At 45.5% G+C, this 16,042-nt stretch overlaps 2 protein-coding genes across 2 annotated transcripts; both read right to left on the bottom strand.

Moving 5' to 3' along the window:
- Nucleotides 1-2,105: 2,105 nt before the first annotated feature.
- Nucleotides 2,106-12,946, bottom strand: tbc1d9 (TBC1 domain family, member 9 (with GRAM domain)). The gene is made up of 22 exons (XM_037255485.1): nucleotides 12,336-12,946; nucleotides 9,646-9,756; nucleotides 8,891-9,009; nucleotides 8,572-8,800; nucleotides 8,247-8,508; nucleotides 7,975-8,182; nucleotides 7,699-7,905; nucleotides 7,464-7,619; nucleotides 6,380-6,530; nucleotides 6,038-6,252; nucleotides 5,861-5,978; nucleotides 5,491-5,776; nucleotides 5,297-5,426; nucleotides 4,835-4,933; nucleotides 4,638-4,706; nucleotides 4,328-4,568; nucleotides 4,068-4,133; nucleotides 3,891-3,977; nucleotides 3,656-3,712; nucleotides 3,254-3,345; nucleotides 3,006-3,182; nucleotides 2,106-2,935 (listed from the first exon to the last, which is right to left on the bottom strand). Exons 1-22 carry the CDS (start codon nucleotides 12,454-12,456, stop codon nucleotides 2,492-2,494), a joined length of 3,645 nt encoding a protein of 1,214 aa, XP_037111380.1. The 5' UTR covers nucleotides 12,457-12,946; the 3' UTR covers nucleotides 2,106-2,491.
- A 440-nt stretch (nucleotides 12,947-13,386) lies between these two features.
- On the bottom strand, nucleotides 13,387-16,020 carry LOC119130823 (aminoacyl tRNA synthase complex-interacting multifunctional protein 1-like). Its single transcript, XM_037264808.1, has 4 exons — nucleotides 15,554-16,020; nucleotides 14,932-15,149; nucleotides 14,644-14,812; nucleotides 13,387-14,571 (listed from the first exon to the last, which is right to left on the bottom strand). The coding sequence occupies exons 1-4, from the start codon at nucleotides 15,924-15,926 to the stop codon at nucleotides 14,387-14,389; spliced, it is 945 nt and encodes a 314-aa protein (XP_037120703.1). The 5' UTR covers nucleotides 15,927-16,020; the 3' UTR covers nucleotides 13,387-14,386.
- Nucleotides 16,021-16,042: the final 22 nt, after the last annotated feature.

Genomic DNA, 16,042 nt, shown 5'->3' with positions numbered 1-16,042 from the left:
CCACCACTGTAAGTAACGTCTAGCATGACAAGCAAAATGTTAACTCGTATTATTAACACATCAACTGGAGACAATGTCTCCATGGGTGTTATGTTTGCCTGTTCAGTGCTCTTAGTTCTCCATTTTTTTCTGATGGCAGAGAGTGGGGGTGTGTGTGTGTGGGGGGGTTCCATGACAGCGACAAAGGTAAAAGTTGTGACTGAAGTTCACAGTGGAACAGATAAGAGCTTTTTGCATCACGCTATCATAATGCCGTAATGACGTACAGTGGAGAGTAAAAGTCTATAAATGTCAGGAAAAGCAACTTTGAGGTGAGGTGAAAGTGATTGGTTTAGTCAGGCCACTAGCACATCCCAGTTATAAGAGGGTGTGCACACTTGTGCAACCACACTATCGGAGCCGTTTATTTTTCTGAAATTATTTATCTTGCTCTAGATTCATTATACCACAGAAAAAGGGACTTAATCAGTGGTGTGTAGACGATATCAACTCTCTTTTCAAGATGTTTTGATTATTTTCATTAACTTTGTCACTATATACAAAAATAGAGACGACTAAAATGAACTAACCAGGATTAAAACAAGTTCCCATTTCTTGTCCACAATGAGGTCATGAATATGAATAAAAAGATATAAAGCGGCAAAGTCAGTATTATTTTCATTTTAATTTGACGGAGTGATATTCAGTGCATCCCAAAAAAAGAAGCAACATAAAAACATACAAAAAAGATTGCTTTAAAAAAAAACATGCAGTGGGGAAGGTAATAAAATACACGAGTGAATTCTATTAAGATTGAAGACCCCACGTAAAGTGACTATAGTGTCATACACCAGCGCCAGTGTCATCGTACACTCAACACTCGATAGTTCCTGTGCACTTTTCAAGACAGCAGTTCTACAAAACAGCCTTCACGGGAATCATAGGAAGAAGTGGACTAACCGTACACTATTTGTCAACCGCATGGCACCCGCCCGGGTCCACTCGCTTTGTTTCCCGTATCTGCTTGGCGCTGCTGGTATCTCGTCAAGCACGTCAAGGCGGCATGGCTAGGAATGACAAACATTTTTTTTTCATATTAGTGCCTCCTGCGCCTTAGTCTCGACATTGCTGCAGCGCTTCAGTTTTGTCACTGCCCGCAGTGTCTGTTGCAGTGATCTGCTCCTCAATCTCCACTTTGCTGTTGCTAGGTCCCAGTTTTTCTCAATGTCTGTAGTCTCATTTGCCCGCAGTCTCCTCTTGGATAAAATGGATAAAATCCTTTTTTTTTTTTTTTTTGCCGTGGACTTTTTTAGGACTACAATGTGATATTGAGTAATAATGAGCAGCATACGGACATGCAGAGGAATTGTGTTGCATCAGCCTGGACGTTCTCGCGATTCCTTACCACTGTGCCCAAACGATTTAATTCCACTTCATTGGTCTGAAAGTGATTATTTCCTACAAATCTTTTTTTTTCATCTATCCAAAGAGTGACGTATAGTGACAGGCAAAATATTGAAATGCTCTTCCATTAGATGATACAATTAACTTCTGCAGTCCAGCTGTTGCCGTTCATGCAACAAAATAATAGCAGAGTTTGAATACACAGGCCCAAGACTATAGTGTGTCTACATTCTGTGACATTTTTGTTTGGTGGATGTGCATGAGTTTTTTTGTTTTTGAATGTAGAATAAATGATGTACCTTGGCTGAAATAAAGTTGGGAATAAACGGTCATAAAATAATGACAGCACTTCTAGTGGTCAGATTTGTGATTACATTATGTTGCATCTACGCGTCGATTTTTAGTCACATTCATTGCACTATTTTACATGACAGTAATCGCCCACATATTGGTGGGAAGTTATTCATGGATTTAACTTTGTTTTTTTGGGGGGAGGGTCGAGATTAACAATAGAGAAAAAAATGGGGGGGAGTTTAATGTCATTATCTTTATTTTATATTTTAATGTGTTAAAAAAAAAAACCATTTGGCAAAAATTGGCAAAAAGAAAAAAAATCGTTTGGAGAGGGCGTTTGAATGCCATTAATAAAATCAATAAAAAAACAAAACAATTGGCAAAAAACAAACAAAAAAAACTATCACAAAAGAAATATAAAAAAATCCAAAATTTCCAGATTTTAAAACGGCTAATATCGGCTGATTAAATTGGCCAGTTCATGCCCTAATTAGGGCGAAAGCAATAAAAACATTGCGTGGAGGAGCTTCATTTTCGGCAAAGTAGTGTATCGTTGCTATCTCGTGGCATCTTTGCGCCGTGCAACAACTATATTGAAGTCTTTTGAGAGGCTTTGACAAAAGTAGTGCTTTGATAACAGCTTGTGACACTCATAGTCGAATGTAATCCTTCTTAGGGGGCTTCAATGAGTCGCAGATTTTTCGCTATTGGTGGCATGGCTTAGTTCCTTCCCGCTGCCAATAGTGGGGGATTACTGTGAATTTAGACTTGTACTGTAAATTTCCTTCTAAAACTGTAGAATGGCGTCTTCCTCTCAACCGGAGAGTGAGATTTCATAGTCGCTGGTGGACAGCAGAGCTTTGCGTCCAACTTTGCAGACGTTCTTGGCGTTGGTGATCCGCGCCGACACATCGACGGGCTTCTCGAAATAAAGCACCAGCGCCTGCTCGGTGAGCACCGACGCCAAGAACTGCTCGAAGGTGATGGCCCAGTCCTTGTCCACGCCGGGCCCGGCGTGGCCGTTTTTCTTCTTCTTATCCTCGTCGCCTCCGTCGCTCCTCACCAGCACCGTGTCGTCGGCGATGTCTTCGCAGCGCAGCTTGTCGTCCGGCTCGTGCGAGCCGGCGCTCAGGACCGAGTACGAAGACACCGACGTGTCGTCTTTGGCTTCGTCGTCCGAGGTGAGCATGGCCGATTTGGGCGAGGAGTCTTCCAGCTTAATGTCCTGCATGGCTGGCAAACGCTCCTCCTCGTCCTCCTAAAAATAAAAAAACTATTTTATATACACAGAAGTCACTCTAGTGAGGATGGCGGCCAAGTCTGCCTACCTCGGAGGAGTGATCCCCGAGTTGGTGGTCCCGGCGAGTGGCGCGGAAAAGTTTGCCCACCTCTCCCATCTCTAGCAGCAGGCTGGTGACGGTGGCGGTGGCGTGGTAGAGCTGCTGCTCGGCGGGATCCTCGCTGAACATGCTGTAGAGCGTCTTGCACAGCTCGATGAACTGAGTCTGCGTCGCGACACATTTGTGAAAACGTGAAATAATGAACAGAAAGATGGATGAGAATGCGAGCATGTTACCTGATTGAGCTTAGGGAGTTCCTTGGCATGCTTGCTGTCCTGGTTCCACAGCTTTAGGTAGTAGCGATAGTCGGGAGCGCTCAGCTTCTTCACTGCAAATATATTTTCACAAGCATCAGCCGCTGTGACATTGCGTTCATTCACGCTCGGCTGGGGAACAATGCAGCCTGCCCGCAAATAAAGACAAATTACATTAGCGATTGTCATATGAATGCCGTTAAATAGGACAACTTGTTCCAAAGGGATTTTCCGTCGATTGCTCATTCAATGCATGACATCCTGATGCCAAAGAGCATGTCGACATATTGCGTTCGAGTTACAATTTCCTTTTGTTTTCAGTGAACTCGGTTGTTACAGATAAATGACACGGCTTTCATGAAATATGATTCACTTGGCGCTCACCTTTTTCCGTTTTCAAAGTAACCCCGACAAAGCCGTCGTCCTTCTCGCTTCGGTGGCCTGAAAAGAAGATGACAAAATGCGTTGCAACGATTTGATGACTAAACATTTATTAGAAAATGGATGAATTGTTTTGTTTCCAACATTTCTATTACGGCAAATAAAAGTGGAACTGGTTATTTGTCGACCTGACTCGATGTTCTGTTTGTGCCGAAGCATTCGTGTGCACAACTGTTACCCATGGACGTTTCCGGGGTGATGTCTTCAAAGAAGTACTGAGTGGCCTCGAAGGCTGAGTCGGGCTCTTCTTGCTCGCTGGTCACCTCTTGACACACAAAAACATGAATATTGTCATTCCGCGCAAGCAAGCGAGCGAGCGACATCGCCGCTACTGGGGGGGCTTTTTGGCGCTCACCGGGTAAAACGTGCATTTTGTAGAGGAGCTTCAGCTTCTCCGTCAGGTCCCCATGGCACAGAACACCTGCAATACACCAATATTAATAATACTGGTAGAATGAATGAAAGAATAAATACATAAATAATTAAAATGAATACATTTTAAACAAATCTAAAAAGACAAACAATAAAAAAAACAATGAAGGCATTTTTTTTAAAAATAAGCCATTTAAAATTTGCTGTCGACCAAAAATAATAGATGAGTTTTAGTGCACCTACCGAGGCCATTGATGAACTCCCGGAAGTTGATGAAGGCGTCGCCGTTGTGGTCGAGCAGGCGGAAGAAGCGCACGGCCAAGGGGTCGGAGTGAGCGCCGTTGGCCCAAGGGAAGAGGAGCTTGAAGAGGCCCTTGAACTGCTCCACGTCGATGCGGTACTGCTCCAGGTAGGGCAGGCTTGGGTCGTGGCGCTCCGTTGGGTTGCTGCAGCCTCCCCAGTAGCAGCTGGTCAGGTGCTCCGCCTAAAAGGACAAATTGTTTTCAGGTATCTCAAACAACTTGAATCTTAAAACACAATGTTGACAGGTTACCTTGAAGAGGACGAAGAGTTCCTCCAACTCTTCGATGCTGAAGGCCGTCTCTGTCACAATAGTTCTGACCTAGAAAGTGTTCGTGAGCGTTAAAATTGATCTTAAGTGCCAAGAAAGAATAGATTGTCCGCCGTGGACATTTCCGTCACGCTCCGATCCCTTTTCTCACGCTCGAGGACGAGACGGCGTTTTCTTACCACGTTGCGTTTGGTTGTGTCTTCGATGGTCTGGATGACCCTCAGCCTCTGTTTGAAACGCATTTGCTCGATGACGTCCGCGCGGATGGAGCCGAATTTCTTAAAGCACAAAAGAGCGACAAACGTGACTGGTTGGGGAAAAATCACGGGTGACTAAAGAACTCTGCAGGAATTTCTTGCAAAGGTTAAGCCGGACAGTCTGATGACATCCGTGTGTCGGTCGCATTAAAAGAAGAACAGAGGATTTATGTTGCTCTTAACTTGTCATAAAGGGTAGCAAGATAAAACAGCCATCTGACGGGAAGCGTTCAAAGATTAATGGCCACTAATTAGTGACCATGAGCTCATCAATCTTGTGGACATAATCGGTCAGTTTCATTTAGCCGTGTAGCATTGACAGTTTATTATTTGTTCCTGGCGGCTTACAATGATGTTGCAATGTCTTGAAAGCGCGTGATATACCTCGTAAGAGCTGCGGACCAGTTTGAAGATGTCCACCTCAGGATGCGGCTCTCCGTTGTCCGTCAACAAGGAGTGCAGATGTTGGATGGGCGGCAAGGTGCTGTCCTTATTGGTCACATTGTCCAAATACCTACGAGCGACAAACGTTCCGTCGATACAAAAGCAAAAATGACGCCTCTTTGCGACCTTCTCACCTGCCCAGCACCGTCATGGCCTCGCCGTCGTCCTTGCAGCCGAGCAGCTGGTGGATGTTGGCGTGCAGCACGGCCAGGGCCAACTGGAAGATCACCTTGATGCCGTCGAAGAAAAAGCAGTCCACCACCACCACGGCGCTCGCGAACGGCATGACCGAGAGGAAGAGCGTGAGGAACCAGGAGAGCGAGATGGTGGAGATGACGCCGAGGTCCTGCATGCAGTCGTAGAGCTCGGGAACGTACTCGCGGGCCAGCTCCTCAAAGACGCCTTGATCCACCAGAGCTCCTGAGAAGATCACATAGGCCAGATCACATTTTTATCCGGCTCCAGAATTTCATTCAAGAGAAAATGCTGATTCGGCATACTGACCTACAACCCTGGTGTTGTAGTAGTCGGGCAACATCCTTTCGCAAAGCGCCACCAGTAACCAGAAGGCTTCTTCTTCTTTGGCGTAGAGGAGCAGCACCGACGTCACGATATTCATAGCCTGTGATGTCACGGAAAGGTCAACCCCAAAATGTCCAAGTCACAACGGAGGTATCGTACCTGACAGTATCCGATGTTGGGGTTCCTGAAAGCGTAAGCGGTGAGCACACGGCGGAGGGCGGCGATGCCGATCTCATTCTGGAAGGCGGGATGCTCCGGCAGGGAGCGGTGGAGGTCCCGCTCGATTTCTTCGGTGGCCAAGTTGTATTTGCCCATGGAGCGCTCCACCAGGTCTTGGTAATAGCCGGGATGGGTGGCCATCTCGTTGATGGCCCCTGAGAACAACAGAGACCGCCGACCGTAATTGGTCAATTGTGACAAAATCGTTACGATTGTGTTCTACCATTTTGAATCCTTTGAATTGTGTGCAGGTGGGAGCTGGATCGATGTGTTGGAGCTCACCAGAGAAGAGGAGCCAGAGATCTCCTCTCATGCCCTCGGGGATGCCTTTGAGGACCAGATCTTTGGTCTTCTCGGTGCGGTACATGCACACACCCTGGCCGAACTCGGTGAAGTGGTTCTTCCAGGCTTGCTCCTTCAGGAACTCCTTAGCCTGAGCACACGAGCGACAATTTTGCTCGTCATGGAAGTGTGATCATCTCTCATTAATTAATTTACCGTTTTTTTCATGTATAATGCGCCCCCGTATATAATACGCACCCTAAAAATGGCATGTCGATGCTGGAAAAAAGCCTGTACCCATGTATAATACGCACCCAAATTTTGACTCAATACTTAAGTCCGTAAACGTAAAATTATTTCAGAAAAAAGATCATCTTCGGGAACAACCGGATGTTATTCTGCCGGTCAGTATCACTGCGCATGCGCTAGCAAACTCGATAGCGAAGAAATGTTTCGGATTTGCGTAGGGTACATTGTGACAGCAAACGAGCAGGTGATCGAGCAAGCGTCTGATACGAGAGCATTGTGTTCGTATGGAGCGTGTTTGAAGTGAACAGCAGAGAAGAAAGGAACAAGGCAAAGTGTTGTGAAATAAAATATTACCGACCTGTAATACGCATTTTGTTATTTGCTGATTGAAACTGCTAATTAAACTGTGAATTGAAACTAATAGAGAACTGAACTCTCGCTCTTTATATAGCTGACGTGTCTTGCGCATCCGTTCTGCGCATACTGTCATGGCGGCCTCCGTATGATATCCGGTCTGCGATGGAGATTAAAAAACAAACGATATTTGACAATAACACACCATCAAGGATTGCACCATGGCATCAAACGATGTGTCGTCAATTATGAATTTTACTGACTAAGTGTGTTGGGCAGGATGGCTGAATGCGATGCGCGATTGACAACAAACAAGAAGAAAGGTGATTTCAAGTTTTATTTCGAGGGAGATTTTCTTCAAAAATTGTTGTACCCATGCATAATGCGCACCCCCAGATTTTAGGACAATAAATTAGTTAAATTTTGCGCATTATGCATGGAAAATCACGGTAATTTAGTCGCAAATGGCTTTTTGGTTCACCAGTTTAGGATTGAAGTCCTCAGGCGAGCGGCGTCGGTACATGGTCATGAGGGCCTGCGAGGCGGTGGGCACGCTGCTGTCGTTCAGGTTGAAGGCGCGCTCGCCCTCCGAGCTGAAGCTGCGCTGCGGGCTGCTGGACAGCGGCGGGCCGTAAACCTACAAAAAGCACGGAGCGTGTTGAGAGGAAGCGGATCTTGGACGAGCGTGACACGTGCCTAACAATCTACCCTCTCACCTCGTCGTCGGAGCTGTTGAGGCTGCCGGTGAGCTCCCAATCCAGGCAGCTTTTGGAGGGCGTCTGCTGCAGGAAGTCGGAGATCCTCTGGACCAGGAAGTCCCGGTCCTTCAGGTTGGCAAACAGGAATGTCATTCGGTTCTTGGTGCTGATGGAAACGGGACTGGGGAGCACGTTGGAGCTGTCGGCCTTCTCCACGATGGTCACCTGAAAGTTGTTCATGGGACGAAATATTCAAATGATTCTTCCATGATTGTCCTGTTGATTCATTCCGACCTCGCGCAGAGGAATGATGAGGCTGCACTGCATCTCCTCCTTGCTGGTGAAGCAGATGTAGTTGGTGGAGACAAACATCTGGCCCAGGATGTGCATTTTGGTGAAGGGGGTCCACAGGGTGCAGTCCGTGTGCCCGTCCAGTTTTTCATCTTTGGGCAGACGAAAGAGCGCTCTGTAGCGCTCGCTCTTGGCTCGGGCATCCAAGTCCCTGCGGAAAATACGACCATTAGGTAAAAGAGGAAAGCGTCCAAAGCGGCACAATGGACGCTCACCTCTTGAGGGCCGACACCTTCTTGGGCGACTTCTTCTTGAGCTTGGGCAGCGAGCGGTCCTCCTCAAAGCCCTTGTTGTCCAGGAGCTGGCGCATGGCGATGTTGGCCAGCTGCTCGGCCAGTTTGAAGGTCTCGTTGATGTTGAGGAAGACGGATAAGACGTGCTCGTGGCCGCGCGTGTTCACTTTGATGCCGTCGGGCAGCAGGAGGGTGGCGCTCTTCTCCAGTTGTGTGATGTCGGCCCAGCGCACCACCAGTTTGACTGAAAGACACCAACAAAATGGTCAGGAGCCTTTTTTCCCCTAATCTAGTGGAACCTTCTAACCTTCTTTGCCCAGCAGGTAGGAATAGAAGCACAGATGGTTGATGCTGAGGTAGAGCCAGCCTTGCCGCGGCACTTTGCCTTTCCAGTAGCTGCACGAGTAGTAGTTGACCAGCTTCTCCTCGTCCGGCATGCCGAACAGCTTGCGGAACTTGGAGCTGGCCTCCTTGAACTTGTCCGTGTCGTCGTCCTCTTTGGCGTCGTGGTTCTTGTTGTACTCGGCGATGATGCCCTGCAGAGGAGGGAGGTTTTCAAACCGAGTTGAGCAATGAAAGCCTGTTCTCAAGCGGGTTCGAGGAGAAGATGTTTTGTTTAGACTTGCCTGCACTTTTCCTTTGACAAAGGTGGTGATGTCATTTTCATTCTCAAAGATGGAGAGCGTCTGCAACATGTTGTGCTCCAGCCACTCCCAGTGCTCTGTGATCTCTTTACGCGACGTTCCTGAGTGGGGGGGGGGGGGGGGGGGGGAGGGGGGGGGGGGAAAGCGACATGTTGAACGTTTTAGAACAGATCTTTAAAATAGAATAGATCTTTATTTGTCATTGTCACACGTACAACGAAATTTAAAAAGTGCCAACCGATCAGCGCATGAGATAAAAAATAAATAGAATAAGTTGCCAAAAGCAACTTGACAAGCTAGCAAGCTAAATTGTTTTGTCTTCCAGACTCGGAGAGGATCAATAACTGGAATGTTCCACTCAAGCACCCTCCCTCAACAGGGGAATGAGTCATGTTTACTTGCAAACAGAGGAATTGAGAAGGGAAAGTGAATGCTATCATGCGAAATTAAGCTAGCAAAATAATGTTCGAACCGGCGTGGATACACTCAAAACTCTTCCCAGTAGGGTGAAAGCTGCAAATTCCTATTTGCTATACTAACTGGACAAAATGTAACAACAGAGGATACATCTGTTGGAGACAGGAAAGCAAAGTTGAAATTCCCTTCTTTAATCTGGGTTGCGAACATCCATTCTGACGCTCACATGGGAAATGACAGGAAATGTGGCGGATTGGGGGGGGCAGCTCCTTCCTTTCAAAGACTGTAATCTTAGACTTGTTGAATTGCCGCTTACGCACCGTGAGCGATGATCCAGTAGGACAGAGTGTCCGGGGTTTGGTAGAGAATCCTGTAGGGAGCCACGCGGGCACTCGAATCCAGGACCACGTCTAAGGTCCCCACCAATAGACCTGCAACAATGAACAAATATTGAACAAAGCTTCATAACAAATCCTCCGAAAAAAAAAAGATCCGTTCATCTGTGTGATAAGAAGACCTCCTGGGGAAATTCCCAGGCTAATTTTCTCCAACCACCCTGGACAAAAACATCTCTGAAACCATGTGATAGATTGTAATCACAATTAGTGCTTTGTGTAGTTCGAGCAAAACAAATCAGCTTACCTCAAAGAATTTATTTATTTATCATCCATTTCAACGTTGCGCTTTTTACTCACCCTTACCGATATGCTGGCACTCAATTCAGAATAACTGCTGGCTTTGTGAAAGAAGGCCGTGTCTCTCGCCAGGTTGCATAAGGCTTGTTAATGGTCTATTTCCAAAGTTTTATCCGGGTTTATTTAGAATCCATTAAGCTAAAAATGAACTTGATTAAGAAGCACACTTTGTAAAATGCACTGTTCCAAGATGGCACTTCAGATGAATCGTTTCAATGACAAGAGAAAAGACAAATGGCAGACTGCTTGCCGGGTTGCGTAAGACTTTTGTTTATGATCCAAGTTCTGTTTGTGATGTGTCTCTTAAGCTTCTGGCATGCGAAGCACAACTTGTAAGCTGTAAAGACATCGTGTTCCAAGTTGATGATTTCAATATAAAGGCTATTATAGATGGCAGCGGTTGAGGAAGTACGTAGGGTTGCTTTATAAATCATGTTGATCAAACAGACCAGCTCGGGTCCAACATTCAAAATTCTGCATCCTGTTAGTGCTGACAATTGTGTGTAGAAAGAAAAAGAAGAAGAGCAAATGTGGTTAGCGCCCGCGTCGCAGCTCTGCCAAGTGGCAAGCTCAGCATTTACATAAGGATGACATCATCCCCCAGCACCAGCACTGCCCAGCGCGCCGGCGCCGCAAGCAAGAGAATTTCGTCGAAAAACTTCAAACGCTACAAATTGTTTTCAATTCGTCCGCAACAATGGCGCTTTCATGACAGCGACGCCGAGGTCATCTATAGCCGTGCAAAAATGCAGAACGAAATGCATCTCTTTATAGTACATCATTAGAGGACATGGACTTCATGCCGAACATTTCTTTTTTAATTACAAAGCACTCATCTACTTTCTCCAAGCTATCCAATGTTGCTATCACATTGAGTCACAAATGAGGTGATTACAATGACAAGCCCTCAAAAACAATTTGTTGAAAGAAGCTGATTTGCAAGCAAAAACAAAGGTTAGGAAGTGAAACCCAAACCCGCGTTACTTCTTCTTTGTGATGCATCTGTTTGGCCCAGTTTAGATAGAAGCTCAAGAAGGGAAGGGGGGGGGGGGGGATGATTCAGCATGAAGCACATACATACAGTGGCCTCACTGTTTTTTTTCCAACAACACACAAGCGTCTGCATTGTCAGGACATTTTGAGTTTCTCAACAGGCAGGAACACGTCTGCTTTTATTGCTTTAAGGCATTTTCTGCACAATCTCCTCCAACTGGACATGCTTGTTGCGCAACACTGGCTTTTAAAAAGTGTCAGTGACTTTCCAGTGGGATTGAGTGACACTTAAAAGTCCACCAACTGGTCATGTGACCGTCACGCTGTCCCTATGCAATGCTAAGATAGAAACAATGGCAAACAATACAAGTAACAGTCAATTCCCCTTTTTACAAGTCCTTCCTGATCTGTTTTTAAGCTTAGCTTGCTGGATCGCTCTTTTGACACGAATCGATGCACTGTCAAAACGATTACAGTATTTGGCTTTATCACATTTAAAGAGACTTATCTTAGACTTACTCTTTGCGAGGAACAAAGTTCAGTGTTTCAATAACAAAGGGGATACAATAAATATTAAAAAAAAAACACTGTGGTTTGAATTTGACTATAGTAGGCCCGCAATCTGTAATAGCGTGTACCGTGCTGGTGTGAATTTACAGAATTTTCTGACGCAAGTGAGTTGTGATTATTAGGGGAGCGAATTACTCCAATAAAAGTTGTGATATGATTCAAGGGTGGGTCGTTTTTAAAGTGGAACGATTCGGTTCAATCAATAGGGTAGGGTTCAGTTTGAAAGGGTATGATGCAATTAAGTTTGTTGCCATTTTACATACTTGAGAATGAAGTTGTTAGTGCTGTAAAATGTGGCATTTCCTTCAAAGATCCTTTTCCGATAATTTTTTTTTTTTACATATATCTTTATGTCCTTTCAAGTGGAACGATCCAATCCGATTCAATGCGCTCATGTCTTTAAAAACAAAACAGATTTCCTGATTCAAATGGGTCTTTGTTAGACCCCTGGAAATTATACTCCTGATTAGTCTATGATAGGCTCAAACCAGTACAACAAAGAAGACATGTAAAAACGAGATAAACAGAGCAAAGGTGGACCCAAAGGAGGCCTGTGCCCCCACTGTCCCCCCCGTTTTCACGGTTTCCATTTGGATACATTCATAAGGCTAAATATAGACTATGGGTCTCCGTCGTATTTATTGCTTTTCAAAAGGTGAAAAATATCGCTTTAAGCACAAAGCATCAACAAAGCTACACCTTACGAGTACAATAGTGAACTAGTAATCGGGGGTAATAATAAAGCCCCTTACCAGCCAGTCCTCCGCCTTCCCCGCCGTGGCCCTTCCGCTTCTGGAGGATGAAATAAGGATTCGCCCGCTCCGTGATCCACAGGGCGCCCGCCAGTAACACCTCTTCGGGACTCACCCACATGATGTTGACCTCAGTCGTTTTATGTTTTTCTAAGAACACATTGACCACTAATTAAGAGTATTACTAAAATGAGTAATGTTTAAAAAAATAAAAGGGAGCGAGGACTCGCTGTTAGCGTGCCAGCTTCCTCACTTCAAAACAAAACAGCTGGTGGTGCGAACGTCATCCAAATAACGAACGCCCTCCTCTCGATAGCATCGATAAAAATACTAAAATAGTATTTCTCGGAGGGTCGCAGCCATTTTAGAAGGCGTTTGTTGTGCTCCAGCTCCGTGGCAGGTGCGCGGACTCAACGTCCGCGAGATTCCGTGTTTATTCTCCACCCGCGACTCCCAAAAAGATCTAAAAATAAATATATGCAATAAAATAAGCTTCGATGGCAGCAATGTCGATAGGTGGGAGTCAAAGCGAATGACAATGACGCTGGCTGGCAGAAACCATCCTTCGTCTTCACTCGCTCTTCCTCCTCCTTCCTTGACGGAAAGTAGAGCCTGGGCGCTACGCGTGACGTCATAAACTTGGACCAACGTATGACGTCACAAGCCGTAGCCGACGTGTGACGGACTCGTTTCTCACCTCCACCGGCAAATTGTGTAAAGTTGTGTAAAATTATGTTTGTCATTTTGCTTTTATCCAAATCAACAAAGTTACTCAAATGAATAATTCTACAAAAAAATAAAATACGTTTTTTTTGGAAATGTAATCATAGTAGTAGTGAAAAGTCTTATGTAAAAGCAAGGAATAAATATTTTGACAAGTGGGATACAATGAGGATGTTGACACGTTTTGGTTTTGCTCACTTTGAGTTGAAAAAAATAAAAAATATTTTCATAACACACGTTACAAGCCCTGTGATTGAACCATTAAAATATGAACAGAAAATAAATGCAAAACTTCAAACAGGCAAATGGCAGTAAAAGTCATCCCCACTATTTTTTTCATTCACTTTTATTCATGACATAATACACAGGTCAACAATGTACACGGGTGAGGTGACGTTATAAAAATCAAAATTAGCAACAACTTTAATTACTTCAATCCATACACATTCTTCAAATCATAAAGCAGAAATGTTGCCAGGTAAACAGTAAATATGACACATACTGTAAATTGGCAAAAAAGTAACAATGATACCGTATTTCCTCCACAAATAGAGGCCATTTAGTCACTTACTGCAACAACTATGAGGCATGTACTGGAAGTAAGGCATTCAAATTTGCACAAAGGCTTTCTTAAGGACAGACCTTAACAATAATCTGTCGACAAAACAATTACTTCCATATCACAAAGTAGATTCTGTTTGCTCTTGCCTAATGGCTGCAATGTGTATTTCACCATTGACGCATTTGAAGGAAAGTGTAAATGTTTTTTCTTCTTCCAGGGAGCAAAACACTGTCGATTGGATAAAGGCGAGTTACCCAATAGCACCCCCTGCTGTTGTATTTTATATTAACAAGTTCATGGAAGGATTGTTTAGTGGATGTAAGGCAATGATGATGTTTGTATACTGTAAGTTCATGTGGCTTGGATCCAAACACTGGATGAAAGTAATTAGTTATCAATAGAAAAGCGGGAATGAGGCATTCACTTTTTAGTAGTAAGGTGTTAAGACTACGCAATTTGTATTTTGCTTATCATTTTGCATGTCAATGTCACTGCTTAGGTGTCATTTAAAAGTGATGACAGTTATCTAATGACACTCCATTTTTTTTAACACAAGGGGGAACTAGGAAGCATTTAAGGCAATTAATAGAGGCACAGCATCTATTGGATTGGAGTAAATACGGTAAATTCAAGTGACAACAAACTTCTTCTGAAAACAATGTGATTCCAAACGGAAGACAAAATTGGAAAAAAGCGTCTCCTTCCAGTTGGAATGTTGTCCACGTTTACAATTGAGGAAAGAAAAAATAAAGTGTCCGGTTCTCCATCATGCTGCTCCTACATGTGTCAGGACGACCTCACAGTCGCTCAAGGTGGGCGCTCGGCACACGCCCTTGCCCACGACCTCCAGGGGCACGCCCTTGTAGGTAGCCACACACTGGCTGTCTGTGCGGAGCTCTGAGCAAACATGTTCATGGACATTGGCGGAGTCCAGCTCCTTGTCCGGGTTGCCTAAGCAGAACAAACACAAATTTGAACGTATTGAAACAACATATCCTGTAGCGCTCACCAGTTCCGTAATACCTGTAAATCCATGAATGGTGACTCTATCGCCAGGTACTGCTCCAGGCGGAGGTGCGAGGATCTCCACGTTACCCAGTGACCTCACGCACACGACCACAGCCTGGGACGCCACGCCTCGCACCTGCGTGGGCTTCAGGTTGCACAGTAGAACAGCCATGCAGTTCTGAAACTGAACACAACACATGCTAACATTAGCTTTGATAGCAGACCAGAATGGAAAATGCCTTGACTTAGATTGTTGATAAATGGAGTTTAAATGTGGTACGGTTGTAATTCTTCGTGATGTACCTGGTTGATGGCTGCGCATTCGCTGACCACCGTCCTCGGGTGAGCTTCGCCAACATCCACATGCTGTAAGTACAAGCCGTCCGTACCCGGGAGCTGCATGGTCCTAATAATGCAGCCCGCCCGCAGGTCCAGGTGGGACGCGTCCATTCGGTCTTTGCCGTCCACCTCGGCTTCGTCCTCAACGGAGACTTCGGCCACTTTTTGTGCCTTCTTCCTTTCTAGCATTAAAGACAGAGCAAAATGATGACAAAAAAATCAAATGTCAGTTTGGATTGCAATGATGCCTTGAAATACAAGTTTAATTTGTTCAGCAACTATTGTCGTAATTCAAAATTGTTTTGGGTTAAAAAAAAAAAAAACCGCCCCCCCTCCTCAATACATTTCAATGGGCGTCAAAGAGACGCGAATAACGGGGGTACTCTGTAATATATTATATTGCGCGAATGCTAAGTCCAGTTCGGCTATTAGCTTAGCTCTTGGTTGGTCATAAAAACAAGATAGCGACAAGTTTACGTATAAATTTTACAAGAGGAAAAACAAAAGAGCGCTTAGGCTAAAATGGCACGCATTCACTTTTAAAAAGATCGCAGGGCTCCCGCACTCAGGTGGGGCCCTAACCCACCTTTGGCCTTGCCTTCGGAGGACGACCGCCGACTCAGGCCCATCTCCCGCAGCTCCCTGCTTACGGTGGCCGCGCTGACGTTAGCTCCGGACGCCCGCCTGAACTCCGCAGCGAGCGCCTGCAGGGACGGGAAGGTCTGCTCCTGGGCCATCCGCTCCAGAACCTGCCGATGCTCCTCCTTGAGCTTGTGCGGCCGTCCGCAGCGGGGCAGCGGGCACGTTCGGCCCTCTCGCTTCCATTGCACGATGACGTTATTGACGGTGGAGCGCGGAAGGTTGAGCAAGGTGGCGATCTCCCTCAGGGACTTTTTACACATATGGCATCCGACTACGGTGCCCCGCTGGAAGTCGCTCAGCTCTCCGCTGCGACCCATCGCTGACGTCGTATGAACTGTGTGTGCACAAAACGTTTCTTCTTTCTCCTCTCTCCTTCTACTGCAAGTACTCTATTGCCCCCTAGAGGGCAGTGTCGTTACAATTGAAATTGGAT

Source organism: Syngnathus acus, chromosome 1 (genome assembly GCF_901709675.1).
Source record: "Syngnathus acus chromosome 1, fSynAcu1.2, whole genome shotgun sequence".
In the NCBI taxonomy this organism is placed as follows: Eukaryota; Metazoa; Chordata; class Actinopteri; order Syngnathiformes; family Syngnathidae; genus Syngnathus; species Syngnathus acus.
This window is presented reverse-complemented; position numbering and strand designations above follow the sequence as displayed.